Source organism: Perkinsus marinus (genome assembly GCF_000006405.1).
Source record: "Perkinsus marinus ATCC 50983 genomic scaffold scf_1104296962770, whole genome shotgun sequence".
NCBI classification, from domain to species: domain Eukaryota; phylum Perkinsozoa; order Perkinsida; family Perkinsidae; genus Perkinsus; species Perkinsus marinus.
Genome location: NW_003205331.1, coordinates 8,025 through 27,872, shown reverse-complemented (window position 1 = coordinate 27,872; position 19,848 = coordinate 8,025). Strand labels below are relative to the sequence as shown.

The following is a 19,848-nucleotide window of genomic DNA, read 5'->3' as shown; positions in this document are numbered from 1 at the left end:
AATTTCCTCCAGGGCATGACCTCTCCTACTCTGTTTAAACGACCGATACACAGGCAGGTGGGCACTGGGGAGAGGGGGAAAGTAATATTATGTCCACCTCACGGTCGCGGAAAAAATATACATCTGATAATTTACAGTTACAAGAAAATCTGAAAAATTCCGAAATAAAAAATCCACTAAATTTCCCATCATCATGATTTTTTTCGCAAACTTATGGCCAGATAAGTACACCAAGGATAATAATATTATCATAATATTCTCGAATTTTCCCGAGCACCCTTGAATCAGATGTCAGTACCATTAATAGGGTCAGCAACACCTGACCGAACTGCCATAAATTTAACCTACACATTTCTCCTCTTATGCCGGTCCAGATACCTCACCAAGTGTTCCAAACAAGCTCAGTGGGTCTAAGGCCGGTCACAACGCCAGATCATGTTGCAACTTGTTACCGTAACTTGGAATACTTTGGTGCCCACTACTAGCATAGTTAGCCGACTTTGCTCCCAGAAAAGGAGTCACGACGACGAAAAACGCCGGTATCCAAAACATTCCGGCGTACGCAAGGTCCACGTCGACAAGCAACTGCTCAGTGTCTTTCACATAGCTGTTAATGTGCGATTGTTGTTCAGTCATGATCTCCTTAATAAGGAGTTCTTTTTGACTCCTTTCAGTGGGAATTTTTCCTGACCTTTCAGGAAATCACCAGTTTCTCGGTAGATTATATGAGGCTCAGTATTACGGATCCACACTGGAGGAGTATTCGAGTCGACACTGACGGCGTTGGCCGCAAGAACGGTGGAGCTGGGGAGGCAATTTAAAGGTAAAGTCCCCACTTCAAAGACCAATGGCATGATCCAATCTAGACCGGTCTCTCGTAGAACTCCGCAGATTCTTGACCATGGTGCGCCAACTCCTACGCGGATTAGAGTTTCTCTTCGACCATTGATGACAAGATTGCTAGAGAAAGCCTGAACGTGGCTGACCTGAGCTGTCACATCACAAATCAGCATATATCCATCCAAGATGGATATATGCTGATGGACCATCCTGGCATGGAGGAGTGTGACATAGAATGATCTTTGGTACTGCTGAGCGAAGGCGATACTAATACGGTGTACGTTGTAATATCGCAATATATCGCTGACTTCTTCCTCGTGAATAGCAATGACGCGGTTCTCATCCGGAACAAGACTAAAGTTGAAGCCTGGAGTGAAAGCCGTTTTCCCCGAATTTAGCTGCGTTGTCAGCTTGAACTTGATGCGATTGGCAAGATTGGGTTGGCCAGGCCAACCCAACTGAAACTTTCAACTTGAAAGGCTCCATTTTCATCATAAAAACCACCACCAGCTTCGTGAAGTGCCCCCTCAATCCCAAGTACGTGCTGAGAGAATTGATGACTCTTTCGCAGTGACTGTATCGCCAGCTTACCGATGGCAGCTGAATCACACTCCTTAGGAATACTCATACGAGTAGGTACACCAACATTGGAAACAGAATCTACTGGACGTACTCCTTGCACTGAGACCCTGGTCGGAACGAGTGCCCCAGGAGTCATAACGAAGGCTTCGGGCCGTGGAACCGCTTGCTGATAAGGTGCTGAAGTCGCCAATGTCGGCTGACTACAGGGCGGGGGAAGGATAGCTCCATAGACAGGTACTTTGCTACCATTGTCGACCCGAGGAAATATGACTTGCTGATCTCGTTGTCCACGACCTGAAGGAACACACGGGTGTGTGCTCGATAATCTGGCATTGTTCAGTGGATGATGCCCGTTCAAGCTAAGCGTATAGTTTGAAAACTCCGAAGGAAGAGCACCGACAACAGAGGGTAACGTCTTCGACCGGCCCAAAATCTGGGAGTTCTTTTCGGTGAGCTGAGCTCATCATACCGTAGCTCAAGAGCTACCACATAAGCACCCTGTGTAGTAATGGTCGCAGCTCCTTCCCCGTTAATTGACGACTGGGTACTAGACATAGGGTTGAAGTGGAAGTAGTAGTTAGTAGAAGAATAGCGAGTCAAGGTTGAGAGAAGTTAAAGAGTCAGAGCGACACAATAGCGGAAATCGATCGTCCAATCCCTTCATGAGGGTTTTCCTCATGAACGGACAGCGATTGTGTTACTATCCACGTGAGATTCGAATCGAATCTTCGATAGTATGGTCAACGTGGGGTGTCAGAGGAGATGGGACAGTTGTGTTACCGAGCGGGAGTTTCGCTACACCTGCTCCTCTAGTGCCAACCGGAGATCTCTCTCTCGATCAGCAAGGACATCATGTACTTGAACATCATCTTCGGAGGACACAATGAGGTTGTTCAGTTGCTCAGTAGTGTCTCGCAACTGTGATCGAAGTCGCCCCCTGTACACTGTACAGTGTACAGCCTCGCCTTACGCAGCTCTCCTTGTAAGGATCCTGGGGAGTGGAACTCCGCAGCAGAATCGACACAGGACTGCCTTCGGAGAGCAGGTCGTGGGGATTGAACTGGATTTTCTCCTCCGTTTGAAGCTTCTATGACTGGGTTAGACGCAGATGTAGGTGTCGCCATGATGGGGAACGCCCCAGGACTTGGAACACAAAGGCCCTTTGGCGCAAGAAGAGTCAAACTACGAACGGGTGTTTAGTTTATATTCAGTAGTCGACAGGTCAGTCTCATCGATATATCCGTTATCGAAAGCAATAGTAACAGTATTGGGCGAGCGAGACCTCACTATGACTCCAGAGAAACATTGTCGTTTACGCAACACGATATAGGCAACGGATATGCGTTGACCAATGGCAGCGCCATCACCTCGTCCGAGAAACCTAGTAAGAAGAGATTACCGTTATGTATGGCGAAGGCAGTTCATAGTACTCTAGTAGTAATAAGGTGTCGATTCCAATGAACTATGCTGTAACATCATCGACGCTAAGAAAGAATTAAGTCAAAAAGCCTCTCCTCGGGTCGATCGGAGCCTCCGATTCGGAGGTAGTAGTGGGGAGTCCCCGTCAAGTTGACGGATCAACGCCCACATCGCGGACGCTTCGCAGGTTCTCCACTGATTTGTCCGGGGTAATTCGCGGTGTGTTTTTAATTCCCTTCGTGAATATCGCGTTTTTTGCATGGAGCATTACTTCTTAGGAAGCGTAGAACGGGCGGGTGAAACTCCAATGATGGAGAGGGGTATCCATCGAATTATCATTAATTAATACCCTCAACTGTTTTTGAGAACTACCCTCTAAGATAAAACGAGACTCGGACTTTTATGGGTTCGCTAACGCCAATAATTCAATTGCTGGCATAGAACTCGTAGATCCACAGAATTGTGGCATCAGACTCCGGAACTTAACGCCAGTACATCAATCGCAAATCAAGACGAAAATATCAAGATGAAAATATCAAGATGAAAATAATACACGGAAGGATAGGAGTAGTATAACAGATGTCCAGATCAACTGTAGACCAGAACTGTCAGAATGCTGAAGATCCACCTCGTCCAGAACCCTACTCCTCAAGAGAATATTCGTTAAGTATTCTTAGAAAGGGGACAGATAGACAACTGCAGCTCATGGTGAGCTGCTCACCAAGACCGTTCACATGGTGCGAATCTTCCACAACTTGTGGCTTATGCTTTTAGGGGCATGAACAGTGGCCAAAACAGCGACAGGGCCCCCAGCAAGACCAGCAAGGATCATTGAGGACCCTCAAAACTGAGGAAGGCCTATTCTCCGATTTGTCAGCCGAGTCGTCACCAACAATGATGTGGCCGAACGCCATGATGAAGTACAGGATGCAGAAGAGTTTCATTTTTATTGTCTTCGTGAAGACGAGAACACTGAAACTTGATTTTCACGCTGCTGACACAATTTCACAGCATCTTCCGAGATCTGTACATATGAAGCCAGAAGCGTTACGAAGACACGTAACAAGCTAGCTTGAAGTTTGTAACTTACTCTGGGAACCTTCAGAGGTAGAATGGCGGAGTATTCCTCCGGAAGTAATGAATGTGAATGCAGGGTGGTTCGGTTCTGGGATCGAATATCCCCCAGGAGGGAGAACAACTCCTTCTTGGGGGATATCCGAAAACGCTGAGGTGATATAGTGGAGTAAATTCACTTCTTCACGGAAGTGGAGCACTCCTGACGCAATTACTGCGTGCTTGCACACGTGAGCGTTATACGTCCCGTGGTGGTTACGCTGAGTAGGACTCTTTCCTACTTCAAGTGCTCTTGCTGACTTCTGTTACTGTTCGGTTGATGTCAGCAACTATGACAGTGTCACAATGACACGCCGTCTATCGGCTCGCATTATTGTCCCTACTCCTTCTCTCTTGATCGGTCTTAAAATGAGGTCCCCCATGGCCACATTTCAGAGGAGAGGGGAGGCTGGGCTATGTTGTCCTGGCTTTCCGAGGTTGGCTTATGTTATCTCGATTTTCGTTACCACTGTTCTTTGGTCGCTATTATTGTTATGGCCTCATTGTCTGTCGATGGAGTATGCAGGTTACGGCTGTTATTGCCCAACATATCAAGCTATGCACACGTGAGCGAGACGGAAAGGTGAGTGGCGGTCACGGAGTGGCGGAAAGGGCCACTCAACCAATAGCAACACTGGTTGAGTGGTTCTGGGAGTTTCGCTTGTTTGGAAGACTAATGGTGCATATCCAAGAGTAAGGGTCGCAACGTAGTGTTGCTATTCGGAGTCTCTCAGCCTGTCGTATCATTCATAGCTGACACGCTTCGCCATCATGGCGCCATATATGCCCAAAATTGCCCCCCGGCGCCATCATCCTGTCGCAGACGTGAATCAATTTACGACCTTCCGTATCACAGCCAGCGTATCTACCCACTAAACTACGAATCCAACTCATATTGGGCTTCAACAATATGGTTATCGACCGGCCATATTGTCATATTGTGCACGCGATGTGCTATTAGCATATTTGGGAGTTATTTAGTTGTGTGCTTACCGGGCTCCTATATTATTGTGGTAGAACGAGGATACGTAAGAATTTTAAGACATTTGCTTGTGTGCTTACCACATTTCTGTCATTTCGTACAAGTACAAAATGCTCCAATGGTAATCTTGATTGTGTAAAAACGTCCGCGCGTAGTGCAGTGGCCACCTGAAGCAGCTAGACCGCTAAGACATAGACCCAGTTCGCTGAAGAAGACAGATGGAGGTTCTTTGCTGTTTGTCATGACTGGGTGTATCCTCTTTTGCGATGACTCTATTTCTTAGTAAGAGAACATCTGAGCGAGGTAAAGTGAAATGATTCGCTGTTAGGTATGACTTGATGTATCATTTATTGTGACAATTCGGTTTCCAATTAGAATTCTTAGCTTAAAGTCTCTGATAACAGCATTGTATAGATGCTCGTCCCTAAATGAATCACTCCTGAAGTTCAGGCCCTGAACGTCTAAGTTAGACGGTCTAACCCGTAGACGAAAAATACGGACAAAATCACTCTTGGTCGGAAAGATCAGAGCACAAACGGCGAGGTCAGAGCATTTTTCAATGAAACCATTGTATACGGGAAGATGTCGTACGAAAAGAATCTGGCACGAAATTAACGATGGATCAAAAACTTCGGCATCGAACATACCTACTAGGTATTACCTAGGATGAACCGCTCATTTACGAATCGCGCTTCACCCGTATAGGTACTTGCCCTTCCCTCCTCCATGATCCTTGTACATCGTTATAGATACCTAAAACTGGTTCAACGGGGTTTGGTTTGGTGCTTGATTCAACGGGTGTGCACTCGCGTTGCGTGCACTGCCGCAATGCACGCAGTGGATAGCGGCATCTTTCGCGCATTTGCACGAGTGCAAATCGCTATTGCGCGTAAAGCACTTGACTCAACTGGAGCGGTCCTTAATGATGAGCAATACATGATTTAACAATCACGTTTTCTGCTCTAAGGCTGCGGCTGTAGACTCCGTCTTATGAGTCTACCTCGCTTGTGGCCTTCCTCAGTCTCTCCAGAGGCCACAAAACAACGGTTGGACAACGTACTTGAATTCTTGCGCGTGATTTCGCGCACTGCGTGAAGTGCGAAGTTGTTCGCGTACCTATGAACGAATCGTGCCGTTTGCGCACCTCGCTCGCGCATTCTTCGTTGCATGAAACAGCTCGCAGCCCTCAGGCTCAGAAGGATAAGATAAGAATCCGTATCACCTATTATGGCTATCCCGCCCGGTCGAGATTCGCTTCGTTCTCCCGGTCGGACCGGGGAAGCGAAGTGAATTCCGCACGTTCTGGCATCTTCTATCAGCGCATCTTCGGCTGGATTGCGCCCGATATCCTGTCGTATCCGTCGGTTTCTTATCTAAAGGTTTCAGATCGGAATTGCAGATCGAATCCGGACTCATTGGGCCTATAACCTAGGGACCTTAGTGATTTAAGGACCTAAACGGGATTTTTAAGGAAGTCCTAAACTTGAGTTGAAGGGAAGGAGCTTAAGGTCCTCAAGTGATCAGGACCTCTGAAAATGATCGAAAAGCATCGAAGGTGCTGAGACAGAACCCAGTGACATGGGCATGCCAGCATGTCGTCTTGAGTCAAGACGACATGCTGGCAAGACTCTTGACCTCCAGACAAGCAAGCGATTAGACTGTTAGTCACACAGTTACAGGATCTGGAGACTGTGCCTTGGGAAGGCACAAGTATACTGGGAGTAGAAGGAAACCCAGAAGAATGAGGACCACGTGGCAAGGATGAGAGCCCCTCTGCAGAAGAGGCCTTTTATGATACGAAAAAGAGTCGTCCTCAGTAGCGTCGCCTTCGTGACGAAGGCTTTGTCGTAATTACGATTGCGTGATGGTTTCCGAATCGGAGGAAATGAGGAAATCGGAAATTCCGATTTCCTCTTATCTTTCTTAAGCATGAAGAAGTGTACGTGATTAATCAGTTATAACGCGTTGTTCATGTTAACAGCAGGCATGCGTTTCTGATATCCAAAAAGTTTTGTTTTAGATAGTGTGGGTAGAACGCCTCAGGATCGAGCCTCCGCACACTTCTGTCGCTGTGTTCCGCTCTCGGAGGAGAAAGCGTGCGCCCGATGGTTAAGGGAGTATCTCTCAGGCTGGTTTAGGCTGGTCCGAACCAACCTAAATCACAGCTCCTTTTTAGAGCTAGCTCCTTTAAGGACCTCAGCTTGCGATGCAAACTTCCCTTCTCCTCAAGGTTCTAGCCCCTTTCCCTTAAAGACCTAACTCTTAGGTTCAGAAGTTAGGTCCTAGATCTAAAAGGTTTAGGTTCTGTGCCTAAGATACCCACTCAGCCATTCCCTAAGGGAATGGCTGAAGGGAAAGTTTAAGGGAATTTCCCTTAAACTTTCCGTGTATCTCCTTAAGGAAGTCCTTAAGGTAATACGGTTTAAGGTCTCTAAGTTATAGGCCCATTGAATTCGTCTAACCTCTGACTGGAACAATTCGGTACTTTCGGGATCTAGTGATCTGATTCCTACCAAGGCTTGTTGACCTTGATCTGTGGTCGCTTATTAACTATCTCTCGTCGTCTCGAGTCGAGACTCTCGACTATCCGCTACTCCCTAGGTATGGTATTGACTCATCTTGTCACCCTGAGTGAGTGGTAAGTATAGTTAAGGCTAGGTCTACTCGTTTTGACGATCCAGAGTCTGCTATGTCTAGAATTCTCAAGCCTAAAGGTAAGGCTAAGTCTAAGTCATCGACTTCGTATCGTATCCTATAATGCTGACGAGGCAGATGCTTCATCCGTTGATAGAAGCACCTCATTTCCTTCCTCAGTGAGGAAGGAAATGAATCCTCACCCCATCGTACTATCACTCAACGCTCACAGACCGTGAGTCACAGTGCGTCGCAGGGTGGCTGAAGCCTGAGGAAGAATCATTCTTCCCTTCCCCAATAATTCCCGTTTTAGTTCCCGGGAATAATGCCTGGTCAAAAAGGGGAATAGTTTTCTCGGCCTTACGGCCGAGAAAAAAAATACGAGCTTCCTCGTATCCTGTCACTTTTTTTGATATCGAACGTCAGGGCGAGCGCGTGCGAGATGTTCGCCATTCGCAAGTTGCAAAACAAGCCAGTAACTGGCCGCCAGTTACGTTGCTTTCATACCCCACTGGTCAAAAGGTCACCGTGAGATTCGGAATCCATGAGGCGTCGATCACTCTCCAGGTCGGAGTTCCTCAGGGGAGCCGTTTGGGACCCCTTTTGTTCACCGCAGGTGTAGTAAGTTTGATAGAAGATCTGCGTAAAATCGAAGGAGCGGATGTGGTGGTCACCGCGTACGCAGATGATCTGACAATCATACTTAGCGGCCCGAGCCGCAAGCACATTCGCGCACTGTGGGCAAAGGTGAAGAAGAAACTGAACAAGTGGTGCACCGCGAGCGGCCTCACTATCGATAGGGACAAGTCTTCATGCCTATCTCCACGGAGGCCCCCAATCTTATCTCTGAGGGGAGAGGCATTGAAGAGGAGTAAGGTAGTCCGGGTGCTAGGTGTGCATCTGGACCAGCGTATGAACTTCCGCTATCATGTGAAGAAGACATGCGAGGCCGCAGTGCAGAGGCTCGGACGCCTGCGACGTATAGGGATTGAGCGGGCTCGACTGGGTAGTCGCGGTATCATCGCCACATACGAGAAAGCAATTCTACCCTTTATTTCCTATGGGGTTCGGGCGTGGGAAACGGCTCTAGAGGAGGAATGGTGCCAGAACCTTCTAACTCGTGTGGCGGCATACGCTGCCAGACTGGCCACGAGGGCGCCTCGGCGGGCATCGAACGCGGCAACTGTTGCACTCTCTGGGCTTGTCCCTCCACATCTATTGCTGGCCGGTCTCGCTACTGCGGCAAGGGCAAGGCAAGACCACTCGTTGAGGATCAGCCAGCTGCTTGAGGGAGCCGTTCCGATGGGGAACCTGGCCGTAGAGAGGTGGCAACTACACCCACTGCCACCATGGGATGATGGGCTGGACATCGCAATACAAACTGAGAAAGCGGCCGTGGTTTTTGCCTGCTTAGCACCGAACGATCGGGCCATCTACACGGACGGATCGCTCACTCCTTCCATACACGCTGGCATGGCAATGGTCGTCTATTGCTGTGGTCAGCGGGCGCACCAGGAGTCCTACAGAGTTCCGTTGCACTGTACAGTAGCACAATGCGAGATGGCCGCCCTTGAAAGAGCAGTCGCTTACGCCAAGTCACACCAAGAGGATGCTCCGTACGGATAGGTTATCATAAGTGACTCGCAGTCGGCCTTGAGAACCCTGCAATCGAGGAGGCTGACGGAGCGCAATGCGATAGCACGCAGGATAATGTCTCACCTCACGGGTGCCGCGGTATGTCGCCGACCTCGGCTGAGATGGTGCCCTTCGCACGTTGGAATAATCGGCAACGAAACCGCAGACCATCTTTGCGGTACTGCTACAGCACTGTTCACGCAGTACGAAATAAAGTGTGCCAGCTCCTACGTGAAACGGGTTGTTCGAGAGAAGATACTAGACGCCTGCAACATCTGGTGGGAGTCTTGTAAAAACTCATTGGGCAGAACGATACAGGCGATATTCGCCAGTTTCTCGGCGACTCAGAAATTTGCCACACTTGGAACTAGTCCAACATTGATGGCGTTGGCCACTGGACAACTACCGACGCCACATTTACGCTGTATACAAAAGCTTAGGACAGACGCCAGCTGCGCCTGCGAGGCTGCTGACGGCAGCACACTTCACCTCGTCACGGAGTGCATGCTCCTCGAGGAGGCCAGAAGAGAGGCCGGACTGGGTATTATGCCTCATGTGAGCAGGCTCTTCACAGAAGGCGAGTATAGGAGTTCCTTATTGCTACTTAGCGTGTCGATACTGGAATTCTGTGACAGAATTTCTGTCTTGATCTTAGAGATTTTGAGTCTGTTTTGTAGTTTCAGGAACATTGAAATAGAGATTCCGAGAAGTCGCCGACCACACCCAGGAGTAATCCGTCGTTGGGGAAGATGCGATCAGACTAGGACGGCTGAATCAGGACAGACTGCTCAAGCCAATCGTTAGTCGAGATGTACCATATCGTCTTCGGACTGGATTGCAATAGGATGGAGGGAACCTGGACTGTGCTGTCGACACCCTGCGGTTTGGGGTTGGCGATGCCCACTGAATGGCGATCATAAGACTTGGGAATGGTCGTATCCGAGTTGATCAGTCTGAGGATGAGCAAACTGGTCATTTGCGCTCGATGGTGACGGGATGTAGTAGCCCGCTCCACGACATCCTCCAGAGGTGCTGAGCTCTCCCTCGATCGGTAGAGTTAGACGGCAACAGTCTACGGCAGTACCTCCAGACTGGCGCTCTCCCTCCCTTTTTTGTTGACTGGATAGAGTTGATAAACGTTTCACCTATGGCTCGTACAATCTACCATGTCAAACGTGTATAATTTAGTTTCCACTCAAAAAAAATACCCCACTGGTCCCATTACCTCATCGTGGTGTGGAGCTTACTGGATGGTGAATTCTAACAAGATCGAAACTGGGGTCAAGCTGCCACCACTTACATGCTGCCTCACCAAGGAAAAAATTCTCACCTCGGGTTCGTCACTGTCGTACTCTGCATTCTTCTCCAGGATTTCTGGATTTCTCTGAGAGCGACGTTATGCTGGATGGCCCCGTCCGCACTGGGAGAAGCTTTCTTAGTGCATTAACACACTGTGACCCAAGAGTCTTGGGCCAAGACAGCTGATAGTATCAGCTAGGCTGATTGTATGCCGTAGTAATTTTTGGCAGTATTTGCTAGTAGCATTGTTGTGAGAGGGCGATTGGCTTCTAGCCCAGAATAATATTTAAATCAGCTTGAATTGAATGGAATTGAATTGAACTGAATTGAATTGCGTTCATGGGAAACAGAGGTCTCAGTTGTTGTGTTGTGTCATAGTAACCTAATAATCTGCTCAGTCAATGCCCTCCAAAACCTCTGTCGACCTTGCGAGACAGAGACGCTACGAACGATTCAATAAGCAGATTATTATGTGCTCCACAATCGGTGGGTGGTCATCACGTTCACTCACGATCGACCAACTCCAAGAAGCAGTCCGCATCTTTGATCCTTCGTACGGCACCACTCCGGGGTCACGGCTGACTCGCTATCGAGTTGATAAAATCAAACAAGAAACCTTTCAAGAGGAGTTGCAATCCGTAATATTCAGGCTGGGAGTTACTCTCGATAGAAAGCCCATTTCGGAAGATCCTCTCGTCGAATCGCGAATAGCCGACTGAGTCGCAACATGCCTTGAGCAGGTAACCAACGAGACTGCAGTAGAAGTAAGACTAAATAGGACTCCCGTTTTTATAATGTGCGATGGGTGGACGCCTCCGTTTCGTCGGACGCCAATGTTGGCTACGTGCCTCGCATTCGTGAAAGACGGCGAGACAAGGATCGTACCATGGCGAGGCCGCGCACTCAAAACCAGTGAGCGCGAAGAGGCCGAGTTCTGCGCTTCGTTCCTCATCGGAGAGTGTATCGAAGCTCTACGTGAGTGTAAGTAAGGCCTTTATTGTAAGGCAGACGAAAAGTCACGTTTAATTTCGCCCTGGATATGCGGTGGAAATACGGCAGTTACCAGAAAACACTGTGAACAACTATTGTGAACGCAATCCTATAGCTAACCATTCTAGCATCCTATAGCTAGGATGAGTTTAACGATTGAACTTCACCTGATTATGGAACGATCGAGTTATTGGACAATCCGTGTTGAATATAAGTGGTATTGGTGGAGTGGTTAGTTGTGTAGTATTCCATGGAGATCACCCGAGTTCGATTCCTATGAACGATACTTTTAGATTCGATCGATATCTCTGGCATCATAACCGATAATGCTGCCAACATGGCTGGCTGCAAAGATATCGTTACAAGGAGGATACATACAGCGAACCGCGGTAACCATGGACATTCATCAAGCATGAGACTCACGGATAAAATATCATGCATTCATGGTGGGTGTCTAGCCCATCAGAATGCCTTGTTGGCGAGAAAAAGCCTAAAAAGCTATTGACGAGAACTGAGCCGAAAGGAGGTGGTGAAGTGAGAGTCGGCCAGTTTTCAAGTTGGGTTGATCTGATCAACCTGGTACGGAAGTTGCTGAGTATATCATACATTGAGAGGGAATATAAGGCAACACCTTATATTTCGTAAGTTGTCACCCTATATTCCCTCTGTATACAGGTGTTGAAAGGGCGCAAGATACCCGAGGTAGCCGAGACCAGGTGGGCAAGCGGCATTATAAGCTTAACTAAGTTGATCGAGAATTGGGGGACGTTGCAAGAGCTTCTGGAGGACCTCAAGCTCAATCATTGGAATAAGTAGGTTCCTTATAAGCCAATCAACTCCTCTTCTTAAACGAGACACGTTAGGTGTGGTTAATAGTGTAGTTATTATTTATTTACATGAGGAGAGTTAGATTAAAAGTATTAGTGAGCATATAGTGTGAAAAAAATATATCATGGATGACGATGTCAGTCTCAAAGTAACTTCATTAGCTCATATCATAGCACACTCAGGCTCTCTAAGAAAGGCAAGAAGTATCACACGGAGCTTTCGATGCACATCTACTCACGAGTTGAGCTACGCGATGCCAAAGAAGCGGTGGATGTGTTGACGCCGTTGTTATACCTGAGCAACGCACTGCAAGAAGACTCGTGCACATACTGGCAAGGCCTCCAGCTGATCAGTTCCATCTATGGCCGCATGCAGGAGGATGATAAACTCACCCAGGAGTCCAAAGGGATGGTTGCGAAGAGGTAATCCCTCGCTATACGATGTGTGGCAGTGCCTCCTCAGACAGAGGGGCTAATGGTCACGACAACCAATGTGATTGTCAGGTTGACAAAAGCCGCTAACGGGTATCTCTGGATTCTGAAATTCGACCCTAGAGGATTCGTAGATGACAGAGAAAGACAGGAGGAGATGTTAGAAGAGTGCTCAAAGGGCATCCGAGATTTCAAGGCGTTAAACGCCTTGAAATCTCGTTCGGGTTCGAAACTCGCCTTCGAAACTTTCGAAACATCGTCACTTTACAAGGCAGCTTAAAGTTTCTCCGCGACTTCTTCCGAGCCGAAGGTGAGGCTAGTTCGCAATGCGAACTTCGCATTGCTCTGCTAGGAACACTGATGTATTTAAAGAAACGATGGATCATCGTTTCTTCAAATACATCAGCCGATGATGCCATCCCAGACATGGTGCAGAGCGATGAGATCAGGTAGTCACTCCGAAAGGAGATTGCCCGGATTCAACACCGACCCAGCCGCCTACTGGAAAGAGCATCGCCACGGCAGTACGATCGCCAATTTCCCCTTCCTGATTTCTCATATGCCGAGCTCGACGGGGCCACTAGAGCGTCTGTTCAGTGGGGGTAAATTTGTGAGCAAGTAAGAGTCCTCATGCAGTTCTCACCGTGTTGAACGACACGGTGCTCTCGGCAGTGTTCTTTCGAACCTTCTCTTGATCCAACCGAGATTGCTTGCTCTTTTTGTTCCCTCCTCCAGAGTAAACCTCGCAACAAGGAGTATATTCCGAGATACATTCATAAAGTGGCGGGCAAGGGACAAGGCTGAGGCAATGGCGAAGGCGAACAATGCTCGGAAGGTGAGTCGAGGATTCGAATCACACTATATTATACTTAAGCGAAATGTTGATTGCGATACCCATCCAGAAAGTTGCGAAGTCCGTAACGGGTGTGCTGAGCACACTCATTATCTGGCTAACAACTTCCTGCTATATAAGACTCACAACAATGTTTTCAGGTCTCTAGCAGAGCCCGAACGATGAAGACTTCGGAACAGAGGCCAACTAGAAGCCCTTCTAGAATGTCTTCCAGCGACGAGCACTACACTGACTCTGACTGATGTGAATTGACTCTCTACACAAGACCGTTGCTCAGAATGAGAAGTAGCAGCCTGCAAAATGAAGGATCGGTTGCAATTCATGCATGGTGGTACAAACCGACATAATCGTGTAAATCTTTGAAGTACAATTTGTACTTCAAAGTACAAATTTGCTTCAAATTAGTATTGCTTTGTACAGTACTTTGTACTGTACAAAGCACCACTACGAATCATTTTACGTAGGGCGCTAATTGTGTAGGGTCCTTTCTTATCTCCGGAAGCCTCGGAGTAGATGACATACTTGATAGGATCGCTATCCATCAATACATATCCCGTGTATTCTCCTGATAATTCTCTGTAAATGCAATCGGCTCCATCTTCGCCGAAGAAACCGATGAATGATTTGTCAAATAAATGTTCGATCGACGCATTTGTTGCCTTTGTTCTCGCCTCGTTTGTGCTGCACAGATCTGTTAATCTCCCGGGTTGGGTAACAACCGGAGCCTAAACAGCGGAGACGATAAACCGATGGGGGCGAGAATAACGACGACGTCGAAGGGACCACATCTCAGCCTTATCTTACGAAAATGGGGAGCGCGGTACCGGTGCGACTCAAACTCATTCCCCTGGTTTGGGTTGGCTTCATATCCAGTCCGGGAGGATCCTGAAAGGGAGACATCATGGGTAACAATGGAGTTCCACCTGTGATATGAAAAACGTAAAAAAGGGAGCCTTCATGTAAAACAGATGAAATTCCAATGTTATAGGACAACTAGGATAGCGACATTGTCGATACCTACCCTGCTAGCTTCATCCTGTTGCTTGCGATCAGTACCACAGCACACACGCGGAGGCAACGAGAGTCTTTGGAGAGCAATGAGACCTCTCTCCGAAGGAGACAGATTCACGTCGATCCCACTTTCTGCCAGTTCCCCAACTTTACCAAGACTCGATGGAGATTCACGCGGAGGATTTAGCATAACACGCCTAATCTAAGCAACTGGAAGTAATCTATGCAATCCATGCTAATCTGAGCTAGTACTACAAATCCGAGCAATGGCTCCAATTCTATGCCAATTGGCTATGCCATGCAACCTGGTTTTGGCGAGATGGTTTAGATGTTATCGACAAGACAAAATGAAAAGTGAAATCGCAGTGCGAATATACGATAAGACCATAGTTGTTAGTCACAGTGTGACTATGCTGTGCTGTCACACTAGCACACCATTTCACACTGTGTCACACTGTGTCTGTCACACTAGTCACCAACGCGATAAGTAGTTTAGCATGAAACATTTAGTGAAGAAGTCGTACAAGTGTCGTACATCAGGAACATGTAACCTACGCTTATAGAATCATAACAGCAATTGATACTCGCTTTCGCTCGTGTCGCTCGCTTCACCGGAATCAACACCAGTACGAGAATCTGACCATCCTAGGGGATCGACCATATCTTCGTTATACGATAAGCTCACAATATCGCGTCGAAATGCAAATTGTATACACGTTAGGAAACAACGTGGGTTCTTACCGGCCTCTTCAGTTCCTTCGATAGGAGAATCATTGCCGAATTGGCTGGCTTGGCTGTATATTGAGCGATATCCATCACTGCTGTCGCACGACTCCTCTTCTTCAGAAGACGATTCGCCATCAGTTAAGGTATCATAGTCATCCTCGCTTGATTCATCAGTTCCAGATAAAAGCGAGGCGATACCTGTCAGGAAACGAACATGGTCAATATCCAGAAGAAATTGTGAGAGACTGATGTTCCCACTTGTTTCGTTGTCCGAGAGGTTTTCTGTATCATCTATTGTCAATTCTTCACCTGAAGAAATGACAGGTTCTTCAGCATTACAGAAGACACCCTAAATGACGAATATTCACTGATTATGTGCCTGTTCAGGGTGCTTTCTATAGTACTACTCACCATGCTGTGGGAGTGAGACAGCGGAGTTATATCGGCCCAAAACACCTGGATTCCGTGCAGTTGCTCGTCCTCGTCTCAAGCCAGCCATGCGCCTATTTTCTGGGATGTACCTATGGGCATCATGTCTGGGATCGGGACACGATGCTGATATTCAGCTCACGGTGGTCGGCTCTTTAGGTAGGTTTCCACCGCATACCCATGCCCGCAGCATGCCCAGTCACGATATTCCTTACATGTACAGCTAGGAGGGATTCTCTGACGGCCGAATTCAGTCCGCTGCTGCTGAGGCGAGACGGTGACGAGATAGTAGCAGAAGTAATGCCTTAAGACTTTTGTCAAAGTCAGATCGCCATCTGCAAGTAAAAAATTCCCGAAGAGATGTCATTTGCAGTCGAACCTTCTTCTAACTCATCCAGCAAAATGCCTCGGAGGAAGAGTTCAGTCCTCTCTCTCATTTCGGCATCGGCATGCTGTCCTGGTGAGCGGTTATTCGGAAGCAGGAAATATCGTGTACCGATAGTACTCTCAATTAAATCAGTGACCACAGTCGTGACCTACAAACAGTTGCCAGAAATGCAATAAGCGTCTTGCAGTTACCTCAGTAACGCATCCTCGTTGATGAAACTTGGTTCCTCGAAGTTTCATATCATTCTGATACTCGACCGCGTTGATAGGCTCGGGTCTCTTAACGTAATGTTGAGAGCTCGAGAGTTTGAGAGACACTATAACCTACACAATTACTATGAGCATGTATAAGACTCGTCCCATAAATTGAAAAGTAGAATCAGACGTGAGGCGTACCTTGCGAATTTTCGCCGCGAAAGCAGATATGTTTAGTCGTTTACTCCCTATTATCCGTGTGTGTGTTTTATGAAAGGACTCGACGATGTTGGTCAAGACCTGACATAACTTATGATAAAACTAGCTAGCATCGAAATGCGACGCTTGTAATGTGCGTTGTAAACAGTGTCCCACGGAGAGGCTTGTTACCTGAGTTCCAACAACACCTTCATTCGTTATGGCTATATTTGGATAGCCATATTGTTCGGTGTCTAGTGTCTTCCTCAAATATTCTCCCCCTTGAGGAGAAATATCACTAACGACCTCGGCCATGGTATCGGAGATCAACTCGTACAAGGCATCGGTGGGAGCTGCATGTAACCAGTACTTATTTCGTTTCACCTAGCAGAGAAACGAATCAACATTCGTATGAGCATCATCTACTCTCACTATATCGAAGCCTTCACCGAGAGTGCCTTTGTTATCTTTCAGGTTCTTAGTCAAGTGGAAGTAGCAACGCGCTGAAAATCGCGAGTCAAACTGCGGTCAATTCAGGGTCCCACCTTACCGTTCCTCACGTTTGGTAAGACTTCACGGCATGCCTTGAGTGCACCTTGATGGGCGTCGTGAACACAGAGGTTCACGACGTCCTCAATAGTTTTCTCACCCAACGTCAAGGCTCTCACCAACGTGTCGAGGTGCGCTAACAGATGATGGTACACGTCGTAGCATTCTTCGTTAATGATAGCCATGAAGAAGGGGACGAATGTATGCCGGTACTGGCGACGAGAAACATCGAACCTGAGGGATAGAGTTGTAGAAGCTCGGTTGGTAGAAAGTTGCTACCATATCCTCGAGGATCCAACCCATGCGACTTTCTGACTCCCACGGATTATCTTGTTCTGCGCATCCATGTACAATGGGAAACCCGAGGGCATGGAGCGTATGAACCAGAGCAATGATGCTAGCATACCTAATCTATAAATTACAACGATTGCCTATCCTTAGCACTTCTCACTCGCGCCGCCGATCACGCAGGCGAAGTTGTCACCCCAGTATCCGCCGTGGAACACGAACTCTCTTGAGGGTATCTTGTCTTCTCTGATGTAGTCGATGATTTCCTGGCTTATACGCGAGTCCTCGAATGCTCCCTCCAGTTCGAAGAAATTGCTGACTGGATACACTGCTATGTCGCGTCTTCGTTGGATTCCAGATATGATATTTTGCACCTAGAATGTATCAGCTCAACTTAAGATTCTCAAACTCCTCGTCTAACAGCAGCTCTAACAGCAGCTCTATCGTACTTGATTCCGTGTGATCCGTCCCGATTCAACGTAGTCAGGAAAATCCTCAACCAAGTTATTAAAAATATCACTCGCCGTCTTCCCCCATCTAGAAGCCTTATCGACGATATAAGATACGATTTTCCGCGGATGACGAGTCCTGTTCCGCTGACGCGGAATCTCACCGTGTTCTCCTGCGAAAACTGAATAGCAGATACAAATTCTACAATCCATTACCTGCACTGAGCACGGTTACATGATCACCATTATTCACCAGCTTCCACTTCTTTTCGCAGGCGAGGTGATCACCACAGTGATAAACTTCGTAGTTATCACGGCGATACGATAACAATGCAACTTCGTCGAGCTGCAGTCGGTAGAGGGCTGTTTTGAAGAAGTTGGCCCCACTAGGGATCCCATAGATCTCGTTCTGTTGCTGCCAGTTAAGCCGACGTGGCATGAGATACGTGCTGATCGGTAAAGCTGTATAGTACAGTGGGGTTATATCCGTATTACGCGTACTATAGTGAATAAAACTAAGTACTATTCCTAGATAGCTTCACCTCTATTCAAACCTACGACCTGTCGATCCACAGTATTTGATTATCTTTTGATTGTACCGCGAGTTACTCGCTGCGAGCAGCTATCACTGTAACAGGGAGAGACTAATGTGCCGTTTTTTGTCCGGTTCACATAGAATCCAGACACTGTCACGAAAGGCATATCAGCCTGTCCCTGTCGTTAGGAGTCGTGGGCTTTTCGCCTACAATGCAACAAATTAGATATGGACCACAGATCAAGCTTGTAGCATTGTGGGAGACGTGATTTTACGTGACGCATGGCAAAGTTTATACACTACGATATGAAGCGGACGCTTACCTGGCAACTTTTTAGAGCTGCTTCAAATACAGCCACCAGAGGCGGATCAAAAGCCCACAGAAGGGTGAATTTCTATTCCTTCGTATTTCCCAAAAAATGTAACAACGCTCACTATAAAACTCCACTTATTCTTTCCCCTCTGTTATTCCCAATTGAAATTCCCCACGGGATCCGCCACTGACAACAGAGCCTGGAAAAGAGCCACTTGACTGATATGACATGAATAACACAACTCGAGCCCAAATCCGAAACACATATCGCATGTTGTTGACGCATCATTTATCATCGCTATTTAATGAGTTCTGCATCGGCTGCATGAGATTTGAAGGGGGAGCGACTATTACCCAATGCCGAGGGTCATGATCAGTCTCAACTCTAAGGCTGGGCGCACCGCGGCAATTTGGTGGTCGATCCAGCCATTGATTAGTTTTCTCAGGACCCAGAGCAACCTTGACTTCCCGTTTCGCCGGAAGGAAGACGGTGCCGAAAAAAACCCCACTCGTCGCGCGCCCGGAGGAATACAGGACAATCCGGACGTTACAGCCCTCCTTATAGCCTGACTGGATTCTGATACCGATCCTCCCATCCCCACATTTTGTCGCTGTGGCATTTAAATCTCGGCTTGCCTTTGTTTTTTTCTTCATGGGAAAGTCTTCAGCCCGCTTGTGAGTTATATCGTTATCCTTTCGCGCCGTCTAGCCAAAAAGAATATCCCGTAGAATCCCAAAAAATAGAACGTTAGATGAGTCAGAGACGAACAGCAGTTGGCTCGAAGGGGTAAATCTTACTTTGCGTCGTTTAGAGACACCACTACCATCATCACCAGGCGAGAGATCAATGTGTGACTGTGAAGATCGAAAGGCGGGCCTATAAGCGGTAAAGGTTCCTATTCTACATCCAAAGAATGATATGCGAGGTCGGATGATAGAGAAGTCATGCTTACACTGTTATCCTGAGATCACTGGTCGCATTTGTACTCTGAGAGGCTTGCAAAGATGGACTGAAATATAAAGTTCATCACGTCCGCCCGGCATTATCAGCGATAATGACTGAGACCTACATCTGATCGACACTAGGCGTGGTATTCTTGCGGCCGGGGACTCCCTCGGATACACTCGATATGCCAATGGCGTTCCCGAGGCAGACAGTGGA

General features: G+C 47.6%; 2 protein-coding genes across 2 annotated transcripts; one reads left to right on the top strand and one right to left on the bottom strand.

Annotated features, from left to right (window-relative positions):
* Nucleotides 1-4,474: 4,474 nt before the first annotated feature.
* Nucleotides 4,475-10,112, top strand: Pmar_PMAR000525 (conserved hypothetical protein; the record flags this gene model as incomplete). Its single annotated transcript, XM_002771426.1, has 5 exons — nt 4,475-4,537; nt 7,238-7,348; nt 7,997-9,186; nt 9,646-9,760; nt 10,050-10,112. The coding sequence occupies 5 exons, from the start codon at nt 4,475-4,477 to the stop codon at nt 10,110-10,112; spliced, it is 1,542 nt and encodes a 513-aa protein (XP_002771472.1).
* Nucleotides 10,113-16,095: 5,983 nt separating this feature from the next.
* On the bottom strand, nt 16,096-17,286 carry Pmar_PMAR000524 (hypothetical protein; the record flags this gene model as incomplete). Its single annotated transcript, XM_002771425.1, has 7 exons — nt 16,096-16,229; nt 16,278-16,308; nt 16,352-16,483; nt 16,556-16,654; nt 16,745-16,936; nt 16,985-17,055; nt 17,103-17,286. 7 exons carry the CDS (start codon nt 17,284-17,286, stop codon nt 16,096-16,098), a joined length of 843 nt encoding a protein of 280 aa, XP_002771471.1.
* Between the last annotated feature and the right edge of the window lie 2,562 nt (nt 17,287-19,848).